This window comes from Scyliorhinus torazame, chromosome 12 (assembly GCF_047496885.1).
Source record: "Scyliorhinus torazame isolate Kashiwa2021f chromosome 12, sScyTor2.1, whole genome shotgun sequence".
NCBI classification, from domain to species: domain Eukaryota; kingdom Metazoa; phylum Chordata; class Chondrichthyes; order Carcharhiniformes; family Scyliorhinidae; genus Scyliorhinus; species Scyliorhinus torazame.
The window spans coordinates 20,636,477-20,656,111 of record NC_092718.1 but is presented as its reverse complement, the minus strand read 5'-3'; the positions used below and the strand labels follow the sequence as shown (position 1 = coordinate 20,656,111).

The window sequence follows — 19,635 nt, the reverse complement described above, 5'->3', positions numbered from 1 at the left end:
TCGAAGTTGCATCTCTGCGGTTTCTGCACACAGGAGAGGGAAGGCTGCGTCACCGACACAGAGGCTGGTGAAGGAGAGAGAAGGTGGATGCAGATTGGCAGAGGTCGTGAGTAGTCCATCGGACATTTTGAAGTTTGGACCTGCCCAGATGGACTGCATTGGTGTGCAGTAAACTCCTTCCTGCATCTGATAGATTATTCTGTTTCTAACAATGGAGTAATGCACATGGCATTCCCCTTCCCAACCGCTGCTGCAGAATCCACACTATGTCACAGCAATGTCAGTAATGGATGAACAGCCTTGTGCGTCATGAGTGCAGTTTCCCCTCTCTGCCCCTCAGGATTAGAGGGTCCAATTATGGAGGGAGCTGACTACCTAACCTTCAAAATGGCAGCAACCTATCCATCAAGCTATCCATTAGGGGAGGTGGTGGCATAGTGATATTGTCACTGGACTAGTGGCCCAGACTAATGCTCTGGGGGCCCAGGTTCAAATCCCACCACTGCGGATGGTGCAATTTGATTTAAATTTGGGCAGCACTGTAGCACAGTGGTTAGCAAAGTTGCTTCGCAGCTCCAGGGTCCCAGGTTCGATTCCCGGCTGGGTCACTGTCTGTGCGGAGTCTGCACGCTCTCCCCGTATGTGCGTGGGTTTCCTCCGGGTGCTCCGGTTTCCTCCCACAGTCCAAAGATGTGCGGGTTAGGTGGATTGGCCATGCTAAATTTCCCTTAGTTTCCAAAAAATGTTAAATGGGGGTTACGGGGATAGGGTAGATACGTGGGCTTCAGTAGGGGTGCTCTTTGTAAGGGCCGGTGCAGAATTGATGAGCTGAATGGCCTCCTTCTGCACTGTAAATTCTATGATTCTATAAGAATGCTTTGAGTCTTAATGATGAGGCGGAATGGTAGCAAGGGAGGAAGGTAAAGAAAGCAAATCCGCCGCTCCGGATCCCACTACCACCCCTGCCCCTACATGCCCAAAAGCATGTGCGTCGGGAATTTGGCCTGTTCACACCTCATGACAGAAACTTGAGACCTTGAGTAGAGGGACAGCCAGCCAAGGAAATGTGCAGTGATGTGGAAATATGAACAGCAACGGAATTCACAACAGGACTTTGCAGACACCACAGAATTGTGCTCAAATCGCAATTAAATGTTTTGTGTGTGAACAAGTTGTAGACAGGCTGGCAAGAAGGTATTCACAGATTGGAACTCAGTGTAAACTGAGTAATGGTACTGCAAATGAAACTGACTGGATATCAGCTGAGAAGCGACCATTTAAATGGTCTATCATTTGGAATCTGAGAAATTCAAATTTATCGGGGTGTAATAACTTGCATGGAGCATGTGGGGCTGGGCGAATTGTTTTCCCCGTGTGACCCGAGGAGTATGAGCTCCCCTACTAACTATTACAATGTATATATAAGGTCAGCCAGATAGGAACCGACTGACAGAGAGAGAGAATCCAGTGACATCTAACCAGGCCCCTTGTAAATAGTCCGTATTATAAATAAACATCTTCTTATTGTTACTCGTCTGACTCCCTTCTCCTTTATTAAACTGGCGACGAAGATAAACTGGAACGGTCAACATGCTGCTCTGGCGAATACGGCATCTCTCATCTCTCCGTGACTGTGCTTCATCTGGGATTGAGGTACGGTGTTGAACCTTCACTGTGCCTTTATTTGGTCTGTCAGATGCTTGTAACACTACGTTTGAGTCATGGAACCAATACGCAGAATGTTTGCGATGCATTTTCCATTCCAGCAACAAAACCGAATGTGAGTGCCAGACTGTGATATTGCTAATGACCTGTGGAACGCACGCATTTGACATAATTAGGGGCCTCATGTTTCTGACGGCACTGGATACGATAGCATTTGACCAGCTCATCGTGCTAGTAGGGAATCATTTCAATCTGACACCATCCATCATTGTGCAACGGTACAGATTTAATACGGCAGAACGGTCAGTTGCCGAGTACGTTTCCCGGTTGCAGAGTATCGTGCCTATGGGGCTGTGTTGGTGGATATGCTTCGTGACCGCTTGGTTTGCAGTATTAACAATCTTGACATACAAAAAAGGCTCCTTGGTGAAGCTTCCCTAACATTCCAGCAGGCTTTGCAGATTTCTCTTGCTGCCTGGGGCATGCAGGAGCTCCAAGGTATAGAGATTAACTTTGTTCGATGCCAACCCCCTCACCGCCTTTCTGCGACTAGAATGGATTGCAGCTGTCATGATATCCTCATTAACATATCATGGTGCAATCACACACACACACTGATGGACGGGTAGTTGGACCAATCAACACACACACATCGCAGCCAATCACCAGTGAGAGCACACGCACTATAAAACAGGGAACACCACAGTTCCCGCTCATTCTACCAGGAGACAGCTCAGAGCACAGAGCTCACAGCGTGCCACTCAGACATACACCGTGTGCTGAGTGCCTCACTAAGATAGTGCTAGGGCTGGGTCCACAGGTTAGCTGGTGAAGTACGAACCACAGCCAGAAGTTAACAGTTATTATTGTACAGAATAATAAAACAGAGTTGTACCATCTACAACCGTGTTGGTTAATTTGTATATCGGAGCACCCAACACGACGCCCGAAGTCTCGAGGACCTAGGCCATGGCGCACATCCTCTCCGGATTTTGGAGCTGCCGACTCAGCGCCCTGTGGGAAGTGTGAACATCGGGGTAGCTGAAGCTGTCGGCAGCATGAGGGACAGCGCCCTGACTGCTCGGGACCAGGTAGACCACCCCTGTGCGCGGGGCCTTCATTTGGACGGCCCTAAAGAAGCTGGAGACGAGTCCGTGGCTAAACTGCATGGCTGCCCTGTGAGTGGCCCCTATTTGCATCCCTGTATGAGTTAACAGCCACTTAATTCAGATAGAATTAGATACGGGTGCTGCAGTCACAGTGGTGCTGCAACTGTGTTCGACTGGATCTGGCACGGAATGAATAGATTGTGGTTGGCCAACTCGGCCGCTATGTATACCCGTGAGCGTTAGTCGGTTGGCGGCTCCACGCCTGGTCCGGTGGTTTAAGGACATCAACCTTGGAGTCTTCCCCGCATCGTGTGCAGGCGATGATCCCAACCTGCTGGGTCAGGATTGGCTGCACGATTTACAGCTCGATTGGCAATGTGTCCTCAAGGTTTATATGCGTGGTTGCAGAAATTCCCCCAACGTTTACGGGCCCAGCCTTGGAAAAATGAAAGGGGCCGCAGTGAAAATTCAAGTAGATCCGCATGCATGGCCTCGTTTTTCGTCTACTGCCAGTGACGAATGTGACTGTGGACAAGCTCGAAGCTGAACTCCAGCGATTAGAAAGCCTTGGAATCATTCGGCCGGTTCTTTTTGCCACAGAGCGGCACCGGTAGTACCGGTGATGAAACCCGATCAGACTGCCTGCCTCTGCGGCAGCTACAAATTAACCATAAATACGGCTTCAGGCTTCACCACAACACGGTGGCACAGTAGTCAGCACTGCTGCCTCACAGCACTGAGGACCCGGGTTCGATCCCGGCCCCGGGTCACTGTCTGTGTGGAGTTTGCACATTCTCTCCGTGACTACATGGGACTCACCCCCACAGTCCAAAGATGTGCAGAGTAGGTGGATTGGCCACGCTAAATTGCCCCTTAATTGGGGAAAAGAAGACTTGAATTTTGTTCAATAAATAAATATGGCTTCACGCTTGAATGATACCCATTCCCTTGTATCGAAGATCTATACGCCAGGTTGGCAGATGGCTCCACATTCACAAAATTAGATATAAGCAATGCTTATTTGCATCTAAAACTGCACAACGCCTCAAGAAAATATGTTACAGTCAACACTCATAAAGGCTTATATGAGAATATTCGGCTTCCATTGGGTGTTTCTTTGGCTCGCGCCGTGTTTCAACGTGTTATAGAAGGTATTTTACGAGATTTAGCCACGTTGCTGTCTATCTTGTTAATTACGGCGGCGGCGGAAGCTGAATACCTCAAACACCTTGAAGCAGTTTTGCAGCGGTTTTCAGAATATGGCGTCCATCTGGGCAAAGCAAAGTGCGCCTTCCACCTGAAGGAGGTGGTATATTTAGGCTATCGGGTGGACCAGGGCGGCCTACACCTAGTTGCTGAAAAAGCGCAGGCAATCAAGATGGCCCCCGCGCCATGTGATGCTGTAGAGCTTTGTTCCTTCTTGGGCCTGATACATTATTATGGCTGTTTTATGCCAAATTTGGCAACAATCCTGGACCCCCTCCATTTTCTTCTGCAGAAAAACCGACCCGGTTTATGCGCATATAGCAAAGGAAAGTCTGACAGTCATCTTCGGGGTCAAACACTTCCACCAATAAGTTTATGGCTGCCATTTTTTTCGTCAGATTGGATAATAAGTCTCTGCTTGGCCACTTTCTCGAGAATAAGGCAGTGCCGCTGAGGATCCAGCCCGGATCCAGAGCTGGGCTCTACTCTATTGGCTGTCTACGAATACACATTCGAACACCGTTTGGGCTTGTTGATTGCGAATGCCGAAGCATTAAGGGCTCCCCTTGCCCGTAGCATCGGTGGATCCGCCGACGTCTGACGAAATCAAGGCTGTCCTCAACTTTATGAACACCTTGCTTGTCATGGCTACTTGCATTCGCAATTGGACGCAATATGGTCCGTGTGTTAGCAAAAGTGTGACAGTTGGTTTTATCCGGCGGGCCACGGTGACCACGGCGACAGTGGAGTTGAAGGCCTTTTCGGCTGAAATGACGGAACGGCGCATTGAAGACAGTGTCCTCCTGTGGGGCACAAGAGACGTTGTACCTACGGAGGCCTACGGTTAGATCTAAAAGACCTTCATGCTGCTCATCTGGGCGTTTCCAAAACGGAAATGTTAGCCAGGAGTTATGTCTGGTGACCCGGCATTGATGTGGACATTGAGCTGGTGGCCCAGCATTGACCTGTGTGTCAGGCCCATCGGCTGCTTCTAATAGCAGTGCCTTTGCACCCATGGGAGGGACCTGAATGTCCCTGGGCCTGCGTTCACGCGGACTTCGCTGGCCCATTTCTGGGCTCCATGTTCCTCATTTTGGTGGATGTGCACTCAAAGGGGTTGGAGGTCCACAAAATGGCGTCCATCACCTCCCGCGCAACCATTGAGCGGCTGCACACCTCGTTCTCCTTCCACGGATTACCCGGGTTACGGACAACCGGGCCTCATTTACTAGTGAGGAGTTCGCTGCCTTCACGGAGGTGAATGGAATCCGCCATTTTCGCACTGCACCCTATCATCCCGTGTCAAACGGATTGGTGGAATGTGCTGCCCAGACAGTGAAGTGGGCCCTGAAGAAACAAACCACAGGTTCGATGATACCAGGCTGGCAACCTTCCTCTTCTCGTGTAGGACGACTCCTCATGCTGTTCCACGGGTGGCCCAGGCCGAAATCTGATAGGCTGCTGACTCCGGCCTCGGTTAGGCTTGTTGCCACCCGACGTCGGCGCAAAAATGCGACCCACACAAGATTTCCATGGGCGTTGCCTGGATAGGCATCACCTTCTGCAATGTTTCGCACCTGATGAGGCGGTCAGCGGCTGTACCTTTGGTGAAGTTTCTCATTGGTTTCCAGGGGTCGTCGTTCATCAAAAAGGTCCAGTTTCATACCAGGTCCGTGTTCAAGGTCAGCCAATGAAGCGTCACCTCGATCATCTTCGTGCTTGGCAGTCTGCCGCCCTGGATGCTCCTTGGGGGAACTCTGCCCCTCTCCAGCCCACTGCCCGGACTCTTCCTCGGGGGAACTCTGCCCCGCTCCGGCCTGCCGCTCAGACGGCTCCTCGGACAAACTCCACACTAGTCCGGCCGGATAGTCCGGCTCCACAGTCTGCACTCCCGACTACATCATTTTTTTATTTTGCGACACCAGGCCGGGCCGGAGAATAGCTGGGCCGGGCACGAATCGCGCCACGCCGTCCCAACGCCGGACCGCCGATTTTCCGGACAGCGGAGAATCGGCGCCATTGGTGCTGGCGCGGTCAGCACGGCGCCGGTCAGGGGCCGCTCTACGATGCCCCCCCCCCCCGGCGATTCTCCGCCTGGGATGGGCCGAGCTGCCACACAAAAAAAGGCAAGTCCCGCTGTCACCGTTCATACCTACTCTTACCCGGCGGGACCTCGCCGTGCATGCACCCGGGGGCGGGGCTTGGAGGGGGGGGCGGGGGGGGGGCCTCCGCTGTGGTCTGGGCCGCGATCGGGGTCTACCGATCAGCGGGCTGGCCTCTCGGGCTGGGGGCCTCTTTAGTTCCGCGTCGGCCCCTGTCGCCCCACGCCATGTTGCGCCGGCACGGCGAAGGGAGCCACTGCGCATGCGCAGATCCGCGGCGCCCACCTGACACCAGAGATCGGCAGCTGGAGCGGCGTGGGTCGCTCCAGTGCCGTGCTGGCCCCCTGTAGGGGTCAGAATCGCTGCTCCTGAGGCCATGTTGACGCCGTCGAGAAACGCGACGGCGTTTACAACGGCATCAACACTTATCCTCAGGATCAGAGAATCCCGCCCCCAGATGTCTGGTCTTCCGATATGGACACACAAACCACTGGAGTCTCTGAGTCGGCCATTGTCGTTCGACCCCCTTCAGATGGTTCTCCGCCCAGGCTGTCCAGCCACAAGCATTCGTTCTCCGACTCGTTATACTCCGGCTGTTCCGGTCCTACCGCCAGTCAACGATGTGCCATGGCCAAAGTGTCTGCCTCACCCGCCGCCCGCAGGGCTCCACCAGTTTCTTCAGAGTCTTCCTCGTCGTAGGTGTTTTTAACTTCATTTTCTACTCCTTTGTCCATTCCTCATCTTCATCGTCATGTAACACCTGGGGCTGTTTTCCCCATGTGGCTCTAGGAGTATGAGCTCCCCCGCTAACTACAGGGCTATTACTTTGTCTATATAAGGTCGGCCAGGTAGGAACCGACCGCCAGAGAAAGAGAGGACCCGTGAAGTCTAACCGGGCCCCCCTGTGTAAACAGTACGTATTATAAATAAACCTCTTCTTATTGTTATTTGTCTGATTCCCTTCACCTTTATTAAAAAGAGGAAAAGAAGACTTGCATGAATATATCACCTTTCACAATCTCTAAATGTCCCAATTTAGTGTCACAGAATCACCGAATTGTTACAACACAGAGTGAGGCCCATTGGCCGATTGTGTCCGCACCGCCTCTCTAAACAAGTATCATTACTTAGTGCCGTTCCCCTGCCTTTCCCCCCTACACCTGTACGTAAGTAGTCATCTAATGCCGTTTTGAATGTTTACATTTTAAGTGAAGTCGCTATGGCAATATAGGAAATACAGCAGCCAACATCCCAGAAATAAATCTGGGTTAACACTTGGATAATCTGTTTTCAGGTGCTGGTTAAATATTAAATAATATCCAGGACACCGGGAAGAATTTCCCGGCTCTTCAGAATCCCACAGAACTTCTGTCAAAATATCAAGTTGGAACATTAATGCTGTTACTCCCTCCACAGATGCAACAGACCTGATAAGTATTTCAAGCATCTGGAAAGAAGCAAATTACTGCAGATGCTGGAATCTGAAACAAAAACAGAAAATTCTGGTCCGTCTCGGCAGGTCTGACAGCATCTGTGGAGAGTGAAGGGATGATTCTTTGTCAAAGTTGGAGAGAACTGGAAGTGGGATCAGATTTATACTTGGGGGGGTGGGGGGGGGGGGGGGGGGGGGGGGAACGTGCCTCGTTCAAAGATGAGCTGTTGTTCCTCCAGTTTGCGCTGGGCTTCACTGGAACATCGCAGCAGGCCAAGGACGGACATGTGGACGTGAGAGCAGGATGGAGTGATGAAATGGCAGCGACAGGAAAAGCCTGGGTCCTACTTGCGGACGGACCGGAGGTGTTCTACAAAGCCTTCACCCAGTCTGCGTTTAGTTTCTCCAATGTACAGTAGACCGCTCTGGTGGGGTGAAAAGTGAGGACAAGGAGAATCCTATCCTGGTTCTGGGAGGGAGGGAGTAGAGGGGGTGAGGGCAGAGGTGCGGGAGATGGGTTGGACATGGTTGAGAGCCCTGTCGACCAGAGTGGGTGGAAAACCACCGATTAAGGAAGAACAAAGACATGCTCACAGCACCGTTTTGGAAAGTGGTATCAACGGAACAGATGCGACTGAGGCGAAGGAACTGGGAAAATGGGATGGAGTCCTTATAGGATATGAGATGTGAAGGTATCTGTGGATGTCGGTGGGTTTGCAATGGATATTGGTGGACAGTCTATCCCCAGAAATTGAAATAGAAAGGTCAAGGAAGGGAAGGGAAGTGTGGGAGATGAAACATGTGAAGGTGGTTAATAAATTTTTCCAACGCCAGATGGGACCATGAAGTGGCACCGAAACAGTCATCGGTGTACCGATGAAAGAGCTGCAGGACGGCAGCATGGTGGCACAGTGGTTAGCACTGCTGCCTCACGGCGCCGAGGACCCGGGTTGGATCTCGTCCCTGGGCCCCTGCCTGTGTGGAGTTTGCACATTCTCCCCGTGTTTGTGTTGGTTTCACCCCCACAACCCAAAGACGTGCAGGGTAGGTGGATTGACCACGCTAAATTGCTCCTTACTTGGAAAAATTAATTGGGTACTCTAAATTTATTTTAAAATGAGTTTTGGGATGGGGCTGGAGTAGGACTGGAACAAGGAATGTTCCACATACCCCAAAAAGAGAGAGGCAAAACCGGGACCCATGCGGGTACGAATAGCCGCACCTCACCCTCTTTCCACAGCACCTTGCCATGCAATCGCAGAAGGTGTAACACCTGCCCCTTTACCTCTTCCCTGCTCACCACCTCAGGCCCTAAACACTCTTTTCAAGTGAGGCAGCACTTCACGTGCACCTCCTTCAATCTGGTCTATTTTTAAAAATTCATTTACGGGATGCGGACGTCGCAGGTTAGGCCAGCATTTATTGCCCATCCCTCGTTGCCCTTCAGAAGGTGGTGGTGAGCTGCCTTCTTGAACCGCTGCAGTCCTTGAAGTGTGGGTACACCCACTGTGCTGTTAGGGAGGGAGTTCCAGGATGTTGCCCCAGCGACAGTGAAGGAGCGGAGATATATTTCCATTTTCTGCCCCCAATGCGGTCTACTCTACATTGGACCGACTAAACGCAGATTTGGTGACCGCTTTGCAGAACACCTCCAGTCCGATCGCAAGCAGGACCCTGTCGCTGCCATTTCAGCTCACCGTCCTTCTCTCACATCCACATGCCCGTCTTCAGCCTGCTGCAATGTTCCAGTAAAGCCCAGCGCAAACTGGAGGAACAGCACCTCATCTTCCAATTAGGCACGCTACAGCTTTCCAGATGAACCCTCCCCTCCACTTTCTTCCCATTCCTATATTTATTTTCATTTTTTCCATTGATCAATCTGTTTTTCCCTCACCATTGCACCCCCCCCCCCAATTTCCAGTTCTCTCCAGCTTTGACGAAGAGTCATCCAGACGGGAAACGTTAGCTCCCTCCTCTCTCCACCGACGCTGTCAGACCTGCTGAGGTTGTCCAGAATTTTCTGTTTCCATTCAAGTAAAGTTTGGCTCCTTTGCCTTGGAGGTGACACCCTCCCCAGTTCGCATCAGACGGAAATCCCGTTATGGCCGTGAACTCGCGTGGATTTTCCCGCCCCCTGCCGGCGAGGTAATCAGGTTCACAACCAATCAGTGAATCTGATCACTATCAAGTTAAATAGATTAAAATATGCTTGGACGGCATAACGCCTTATCTTCCGGGTTTGCTGTATGTCCCCCCCCCCCCACTGGCGTGAATCACCACTAGTTTCCAAAAAGCAAAACGAGCCACGATGGCCAGGCCGGGGGCTCAGAGGGGAGTAGAGCTCCCGGGTGGTGATGGACATGGCCGAGCAGTACCTGGCACAGTCCCCTGGCACCACCCCAGGCACTGCCAGCTTGGCACTGCCAGCTTGGCACTGCCAGGTGTGGTGACAGAGAACAGGGCCAGGGATAGGGCTAGGCCTTGTCCCCAAAGGAACCTCATGGCTCCCACATTGTGGGAAGGAAAACAATGCTGGGATGGGAGGGGTTCTGCCTGCATAGTGGTGGCAGGGATGGGAGGGGGGGGGCGAGAGTTAGAATAGGGTGTGCCCTGTTATCAGTGATAATGGGGGGGGGTCGAGGCACCCTGATGCTTGTATTGTGTTGGGGGCGGGTGACCCCAACCATTGATTGGAGATGGGGGGGGGCAAGATTGGCCCTCTGTGTGGAAGGTTGGGGGTGTTCTCCTTATCTGCTGGGGGTCCCGATTACTGGGGTGAAGGGCGGGGTGGGAGGTAAGCCTTGAACTTTGCTTTGAGATTGGGGTGCCCGTTAAAAACGGCACCCCGAACTCTAAATCCCAGCTTTCCCGGTGAGTTTAAGCAACGTCCCCCCTCCCCCCAAGCTGGTTTTCACAGTCACTTCACTGCAATGTTAATGTCCGCCTACTTGTGACAATAATAAAGACTATTATTATTATTATGTGTGATCCTCTCCAGCACTTTGAAATTGCACAGAGTGCCGTTTGAATTGGTTCGAAAAGGCAGCTTGGCAACCAGCAAGTTCCACACGACTTTTCTCATCGGATCGTGCACACTGTGCATTCTTTGGAAAATTCCACCCCTTCCCTTATCCATTGGAGCTGCTGACTGAATCATCCACCTGTTGCGGAAACTGTGACCTACCCTTTAACCCAGAATGGTTGCCTGTTACTTGCAGGTTTGGAGCATCGTTCATGGCTTTCTTGGTTTTGGGATGTCGAGCAAATTGTGATGTTGTGTTTCTTCTCCATTCCTTGCGGTCCATTAATGAAAAGCCAGGAAATCATATAGAACCATAGAATTTGCAGTGCAGAAGGAGGCCATTCGGCCCATTGAGTTTACACCGGCCATGGAAAGAGCACCCTACTTAAGTTCACACCCTATCCCCGTAACCCAGTAACACCATCTAACCTTTGGACACTCAGGGGCAATTCAGCATGGCCAATCCACCTAACCTGCACAGCTTTGGACTGTGGGAGGAAGCCGGAGCACCCGGACGAAACCCACGCAGACACGGGGAGAACGTGCAGACTCCGCTCAGACAGTGACCCAAGCCGGGAATCAAACCCGGGTCTCTGGCGCTGTGAATGTCACCGTGAATCAGGGGTCCACGGCAATAGCATTATTGGCCCTATATTCCAGCTATTTATTTCCTTGTGAGGAATGCCTGATTTATTCTTCACAACTGCCCAGTGATGTGATTGAATTTGGAAGTGTATATATGAGTAAATCACAGGTACAGATCCGGGGCCATCACTTGGTGGTGTTGTATGTACAAACTATCACCCTCACATGCTTTGTGTTGCAAATTTCCCTCACCAGGTTACAAATCCCTGTGTCCTAACTAAAACATAAAGGAAAAGAATGTGCTCTGAACTTACATACCTGCAACATTTGTTCTGTAAAGCATCCTTGGCTGACTTCATAGCCCTCCTTCCTTCTGAAAATCTGCAGGGATAAAACAACATATGTTCAAAGCTCTTGCAGCATCACTCAGCAATTTGACTGTGAGGTGAAAGAAGCATTCTTTCGACTCTGATTTTTTTTTTGTCTTTATTCTTTGTTGGGATGGAGGAGTCACTGGCTGGGCCAGCATTTGTTGCCTATCCCTAATTGTCCGGGAACCGAATGGCTTGTGTGCCCATTTCAGAGTGTAATTAACAGTCAACTACATTGCTGTGGGTCTGGAGTCATATGTAGGACAGACCAGGTAAGGACGACAGATTTCCCTCCCTGAAGAACATTGGTGAACCAGATGGGTTTTTTAATGTTTTTTGGGGGGTTTATTCGGGAAGCACAACAGTAATTCATCCCAAAGAGGAGGAAACATGCTAAGGGCATCCATGGCTGACAAGGGAAGTCAAGAACAGCATAAAAGCAAAAGAAAAAGCATGCAAAGTGGCGAGCATTAGTGGGAAGCCAGAGGATTGGGAAGCCTTTAAAAGCAAGCAGAGGACAACCAAAAAAGCAATAAGGGGGGAGAAGATGAAATATGAGTACAAGTTAGCTAGTAATATAAAGGAAGATAGGAAGAGTTTTTTCAATATAAAAAAGGTAAGAGTAAGGCAAAAATAGACATTGGACCACTGAAAAATGTGGCTGGAGAAGTAATAATAGGAAACAAAGAAATGGCAGACAAACAAAATAGTTATTTTACATCAGTCTTCACGGTGGAAGACACCAGTGGGATGCCAGAGCTCCAGGAGAATCAGGGGGCAGAGGTGAGTGCAGTGGCCATCACTAAGGAGAAGGTTCTGGTAAAACTGAAAGGTCTGAAGGTGGATAAATCACCTGAACCGGATGGACTACACCCAGGGTTCTAAAAGGAGATTGTGGAGGCATTGGTGGTGATCTTTCAGGAATCACTGGAGGCAGGAAGGGTCCCAAAGGACTGGAAAGCGGCTAATGTAACACCACTGTTTAAGAAGGGAGGGAGGCAGAAGATGGGAATTTATAGGCCAGTTAGCCTGACTTCAGTCATTGGTAAGATTTTAAAGTCCATTATTAAAGATGAAATCGTGGGGTACTTGGGAGTGCATGATAAAATAGGACTGAATCGGCACAGCTTCGTCAAGGGGAGGTCATGTCTGACAAATCTGTTAGAGTTCTTTGAGGAAGTATCACGGAAGTTAGACAAAGGAGAACCAAAGGACGTGATTTATTTAGATTTCCAGAAGGCCTTTGACAAAGTGCAGCATAAGAGACTGTTAAATAAGTTAAAAGCCCATGGTGTTAAGGGTAAGATCCTGGCATGGATAGAGGATTGTCTGACTGGCAGAAGGCAGAGAGTGGGGATGAAGGGGTCTTTTCAGGATGGCAGCCGGACTGCGACCCATCTCCCGCACCGCTACTTTTTACAATATACATTAACGATCCGGAAGAAGGAACTGAAAGCACTGTTGCTAAGTTTATAGATGATACAAAGATCTGGAGAGGGACAGGTAGTGTTGAGGAAGCAGGCAGGCTGCAGAACATAAGAACATAAGAACTAGAAGCAGGAGTAGGCCATTTGGCCCCTCGAGCCTCCTCCACCATTCAATGAGATCATGGATGATCTTTCGTGGACTCAGCTCCACTTTCCGGCCCGAACACCATAACCCTTAATCCCTTTATTCTTCATCTTAAAAACATTTAATGAAGGAGCCTCTACTGCTTCACTGGGCAAGGAATTCCGTAGATTCACAATCCTTTGGGTGAAGAAGTTCCTCCTAAACTCAGTCCTAAATCTACTTCCCCTTATTTTGAGGCTATGCCCCCTAGTTCTGCTTTCACCCGCCAGTGGAAACAACCTGCCCGCATCTATCCTGGTTTAGCACAGGGCTAAATCGCTGGCTTTGAAAGCAGACCAAGGCAGGCCAGCAGCATGGTTCAATTCCCGTACCAGCCTCCCCGAACAGGCGCCAGAATGTGGCGACTAGGGGCTTTTCACAGTAACTTCATTTGAAGCCTACTTGTGACAATAAGCGATTTTCATTTCTCTTTCATTTCATTATCTATTTTAAAGTCATGTTTTTATAAGATCCCCCCTCATCCTTCTAAATTCCAACGAGTACAGTCCCAGTCTATTCAACCTCTCCTCGTAATCCAACCCCTTCAGATCTGGGATTAACCTAGTGAATCTCCTCTGCACACCCTCCAGTGCCAGTACATCCTTTCTCAAGTAAGGGGACCAAAACTGAACACAATACTCCAGGTGTGGCCTCACTAACACCTTATACAATTGCAGCATAACCTCCCTAGTCTTAAACTCCATCTCTCTAGCAATGAAGGACAAAATTCCACCTGTAAACCAATTTTTTGCGACTCATGCACTAGCACACCCAGGCCTCTCTGCACAGCAGCATGTTTTAATATTTTATCATTTAAATAATAATCCCTTTTGCTGTTATTCCTACCAAAATGGATAACCTCACATTTGTTAACATTGTATTCCATCTGCCAGATCCTAGCCCATTCACTTAGCCTATCCAAATCCCTCTGCAGACTTCCAGTATCCTCTGCACTTTTTGCTTTACCACTCATCTTAGTGTCGTCTGCAAACTTGGACACATTGTCCTTGGTCCCCAACTCCAAATCATCTATGTAAATTGTGAACAATTGTGGGCCCAACACTGATCCCTGAGGGACACCACTAGCTACTGATTGCCAACCAGATAAACACCCATTAATCCTCACTCTTTGCTTTCTATTAATTAACCAATCCTCTATCCATGCTACTACTTTCCCCTTACCATGCATCTTTATCTTATGTAGCAACCTTTTGTGTAGCACCTTGTCAAAGGCTTTCTGGAAATCCAGATATACCACATCCATTGGCGCACCGTTATCTACCGCACTGGTAATGTCCTCAAAAAATTCCACTAAATTAGTTAGGCACGACCTGCCCTTTATGAACCCATGCTGTGTCTGCCCAATGGGACAATTTCCATCCAGATGCCTCGCTATTTCTTCCTTGATGATAGATTCCAGCATCTTCCCCCAGACCGAAGCTAAGCTCACTGGCCTATATTTACCCACTTTCTGCCTACCTCCTTTTTTAAACAGTGGTGTCTCGTTTGCTAATTTCTAATCCGTCGGGTGCACCCCAGAGTCTCGTGAATTTTGGTAAATTATCACTAGTGCATTTGCAATTTCCCTAGCCATCTCTTTTAGCACTCCGGGATGCATTCCATCAGGACCAGGAGACTTGTCTCCCTTTAGCCCATTAACTTGCCCATCTCTACCTCCTTGGTGATAACAATCCTCTCAAGGTCCTTACCTGTCATGGCCTCATTTCCATCAGTCACTGGCATGTTATTTGTGTCTTCCACTGTGAAGACCGACCCAAAAAACCTGTTCAGTTCCTCAGCCATTTCCTCATCCCCCATTATTAAATCTCCCTTCTAATCCTCTAAAGGACCAATATTTATCTTAGCCACACTTTTTTGTTTTATATATTTGTAGAAACTTTTACTATCTGTTTTTATATTCTGAGCACGTTTACTCTCATAATCTATCTTACTCTTCTTTATAGCTTTTTTAGTAGCTTTCTGTTGCCCCCTAAACATTTCCCAGTCCTCTAGTCTCCCACTAATCTTTGCTACTTTGTATGCTTTTTCCTTCAATTTGATACTCTCCCTTATTTCCTTAGATATCCACGGTCGATTTTCCCTCCTTCTACCGTCCTTTCTTTTTGTTGGTATAAACCTTTGCTGAGCACTGTGAAAAATCGCTTGGAAGGTTCTCCACTGTTCCTCAACTGTTTCACCATAAAGTCTTTGCTCCCAGTCTACCTTAGTTAGTTCTTCTCTCATCCCATTGTAATCGCCTTTGTTTAAGCACAAAACACTAGTGTTTGATTTTACCTTCTCACCCTCCATCTGTATTTTAAATTTCACCATATTGTGATCGCTCCTTCCGAGAGGATCCCTAACTATGAGATCCTGAATCAATCCTGTCTCATTACACAGGACCAGATCTAGGACCGCTTGTTCCCTCGTAGGTTCCATTACATACTGTTCTAGGAAACTATCGCGGATACATTCTATAAACTCCTCCTCAAGGCTGTCTTGGTTAAACCATCGACATGTAGATTAAAATCTCCCATGATAACTGCTGTACCATTTCTACATGCATCAGTTATTTCTTTGTTTATTGCCTGCCCCATCATAATGTTACTATTTGGTGGCCTATAGACTACTCCTATCAGTGACTTTTTCGCCTTACTATTCCTGATTTCCACTCAAATGAATTCAACCTTATCCTCCATAGCACCGATGTCATCCCTTACTATTGCCCGGATGGCATCCTTAATTAAAAGAGCTACACCACCTCCCTTGCCATCCACTCTGTCCTTCCGAATAGTTTGATACCCTCGGATATTTAACTCCCAGTCGTGACCACCCTTTAACCATGTTTCAGTAATGGCCACGAAATCATAGCCATTCACGATGATTTGCGCCATCAACTCATTTACTTTATTCCGAATACTACAGGCATTCAGGTAAAGTACACTTATGTTGGTTTTTTTACCTCTGTTCTGAATCTTAACACCTCCATCAAGGACTTGGACAGGCTTGGAGAGTGGGCAAAGAAGTGGCAGATGGAATATAATGTGGAAAAGTGTGAGGTTATGCACTTTGGAAGGGAAATGGAGGCATAGACTATTTTCTAAATGGGGAAATGCTTCGGAAATCAGAAGCACAAAGGGACTTGGGAGTCCTTGGTCTGGATTTCTCTGTTTCACCAACTATGGCCCCAAGCCGTCGTAAAGACTGTGGCATTTCATGCCAGAAAAACTGGCGTGAAAAGGCCACTTATTCAAAGTCCTGCAGGATTTAGCAGGGACCCGGTGTGTTTATAGCAGCTTTAGCTGCAGATACGGGCCCCCGCACTTACGGATCGGAGGCTGCGCATGCGCAAGGCGGCGGCCTCCAACGGCCACGCCATGCTCCATGGCGGACTCAAACCGCAGAGCTGGACCTCACAAGTAGTGCCCCTGATCAGCCACACGCCCGGCCTGGACCGTCCGCACAATAAAGCCCTGTCCCCTATGAGGCCTCCCCTGTCCTCCGATCGGCCGACCCCCAGCCATGGCGGCCGCGGACTGAGTCCGTAGCCACCACAACAGTATCTTGACTGGCAGGACCATGAGTGGTCCACGCCGTCGGGACTTTGGCCGATTGGGGGTGCAGAATAGCGGGGCAGGCCTCCAGTGGTGGCCGCAGGTAGGGGATTCGCGGTGCGGGGTACTCAGGGGATACGCCACTTTTCGAGCCCTGGAGAATCGGGAAACCAGCGCCGGTCCCGATTCCGCGTGGGAAACTGGATTCTCCGCCCCAGCACCGGACGCGGTTTCGGCATCGGGGTTCAGAGAATCCAGCCCCTTGTTCACGATTCTCTGAGGATCAACGTGCAGGTTCAGTCGGCATTTGGGAAGGCAAATGCAATGTTAGCATTCATGTCGAGAGGGCTAGAATACAAGACCAGGGATGTACTTCTGAGGCTGTATAAGGATCTGGTCAGACCGCATGAGGAGTACTGTGAGCAGTTTTGGGCTCCGTAACTAAGGAAGGATGTGCTGGCTTTGGAAAGGGTCCAGAGGAGGTTCGCAAGAATGATCCCTGGAATGAAGAGCTTGTCGTATGAGGAACGGTTGAGGACTCTGGGTCTGTACTCGTTGGAGTTTAGAAGGATGAGGGGGGATCTTATTGAAACTTACAGGATACTGCGAGGCCTGGATAGAGTGGACGTGGAGTCCACTTGTAGGAAAAATTAAAACCAGAGGACACAATCTCAGACTAAAGTAATGATCCTTTAAAACAGAGATGAGGAGGAATTTCTTCAGCCAGAGGGTGGTGAATCTGTGGAACTCTTTGCCGCATAAGGCTGTGGAGGCCAAATCACTGAGTCTCTTTAAGACAGAGGTAGATAGGGCAGCACGGTGGCGCAGTGAGTTAGCACTGCGGACTCACGGCGCTGAGGTCCCAGGTTCGATCCTGGCTTTGGGTCACTGTCCGTGTGGAGTTTGCACATTTTCCCCGGCATGGGTTTCGCCCTCACAACCCAAAAGATGTGCAAGCTATGTGGATTGGCCATGCTAAATTGTCCCTTAATTGGAAAAAAAATGAATTTTGTACTCTAAATTTACATTTAAAAAAAGACAGAGGTAGATAGGTTCTTGATTAATAAGGGGATCAGGGGTTATGGGGAGAAGGCAGGAGAATGGGGATGAGAAAAATATCAGCCATGATTCAATGGCGGAGCAGACTCGATGGGCCGAGTGGCCTATTTCTGCTCCTATGTCTTATGGTCTTATGATAATTTCATGGTTACCATTGCTAATTGATCCAGATTTTTTTTTAAAAATATATTTTATTGAAAATTTTTCGATCACAATTTTTTCCCCTTACAAATCAAACATAACAAAAAAGAAAATTTAACAGTGAACAAATGGCTAATCAACATGATAAACTAATCATTTAACATAAACTAAAACTTTCCACCACCCCCTCCCTCCCCCCCCCCCCCCCCCCCCCCCCCCCCGGGTTGCTGCTGCTGGTCATCTGTCTTCCCTCTAACGTTCCCCTTGGTAGTCGAGGAATGGCTGCCACCGCCTGGTGAACCCTTGAGCCGATCATCTCAGCGCAAACTTCATCTGCTCCAATTTTATGAACCCCGCCATATCGTTTACCCAGGCCTCCAGTCCGGGGGGTTTCGCTTCCTTCCACATGAGTAAAATCCTACGCCGGGCTACTAGGGACGCAAAGGCCACGACATCGGCCTCTTTCGCCTCCTGCACTCCCGGCTCTTCCGCAACTAAAGCTAACCCCCAGCCTGTTTTGACCCGGACCTTCACCACCTTCGAGATCACTCCCGTCACTCCCTTCCAATACCCCTCCAGTGCCGGGCACGACCAAAACATATGTGCGTGGTTTGCCGGGCTTCCGCCGCACCTCCCACACTTGTCCTCCACTCCAAAGAACCTGCTCAATCTTTCTCCCGTTATGTGTGCTCTATGTAGCACCTTGAATTGAATCAGGCTAAGCCTGGCGCACGAGGAAGAGGAATTTACCCTGCTTAGGGCATCCGCCCACATGCCCTCCTCTATCTCCTCCCCTAGCTCTTCTTCCCACTTTCCTTTTAACTCGCCCACCAGCTCCTCCCCCTCTTCCTTCATCTCTCGGTATATCTCTGACACCTTGCCCTCCCCGACCCACACCCCCGAAAGCACTCTGTCCTGGATCCCCTGTGCCGGGAGCAGCGGAAATTCCCTCACCTGTTGTCTTGTGAACGCCCTCACCTGCATATATCTAAGGAAGTTTCCCCTGGGCAACTTATACTTTTCCTCCAATGCTCCCAAGCTCGCAAACGTCCCATCTATAAATAAATCTCCCATCCTCCGAATTCCCAACTGGTGCCAGCTCTGAAATCCTCCATCCATCCTTCCTGGGGCAAACCTGTGGTTGTTCCTGATTGGGGACCCTGCTAGGGCTCCCCGCGCACCTCTCTGTCTCCTCCATTGTCCCCAAATATTCAATGTTGCCGCCACCACTGGGTTCAAACAAAGAACAAAGAACAAAGAAATGTACAGCACAGGAACAGGCCCTTCGGCCCTCCAAGCCCGTGCCGACCATGCTGCCCGACTAAACTACAATCTTCTACACTTCCTGGGTCCGTATCCTTCTATTCCCATCCTATTCATGTATTTGTCAAGATGCCCCTTAAATGTCCCTATCGTCCCTGCTTCCACCACCTCCTCCGGTAGCGAGTTCCAGGCACCCACTACCCTCTGCGTAAAAAACTTGCCTCGTACATCTACTCTAAACCTTGCCCCTCTCACCTTAAACCTATGCCCCCTAGTAATTGACCCCTCTACCCTGGGGAAAAGCCTCTGACTATCCACTCTGTCTATGCCCCTCATAATTTTGTATACCTCTATCAGGTCTCCCCTCAACCTCCTTCGTTCCAGTGAGAACAAACCGAGTTTATTCAACTGCTCCTCATAGCTAATGCCCTCCATACCAGGCAACATTCTGGTAAATCTCTTCTGCACCCTCTCTAAAGCCTCCACATCCTTCTGGTAGTGTGGCGACCAGAATT

The 19,635-nt window shown here is 49.5% G+C and overlaps 1 protein-coding gene across 1 annotated transcript in view; it reads right to left on the bottom strand.

Annotated features, from left to right (window-relative positions):
* The window catches only part of LOC140387420 (alpha-2,8-sialyltransferase 8B-like), a 78,549-nt gene that overhangs the window by 44,193 nt on the left and 14,721 nt on the right, over nt 1-19,635 (bottom strand). The window contains exon 2 of the mRNA XM_072470509.1: nt 11,440-11,502. Coding sequence (XP_072326610.1) covers nt 11,440-11,502 — 63 coding nt within the window. The remainder of the gene's footprint in view (nt 1-11,439; nt 11,503-19,635) is intronic.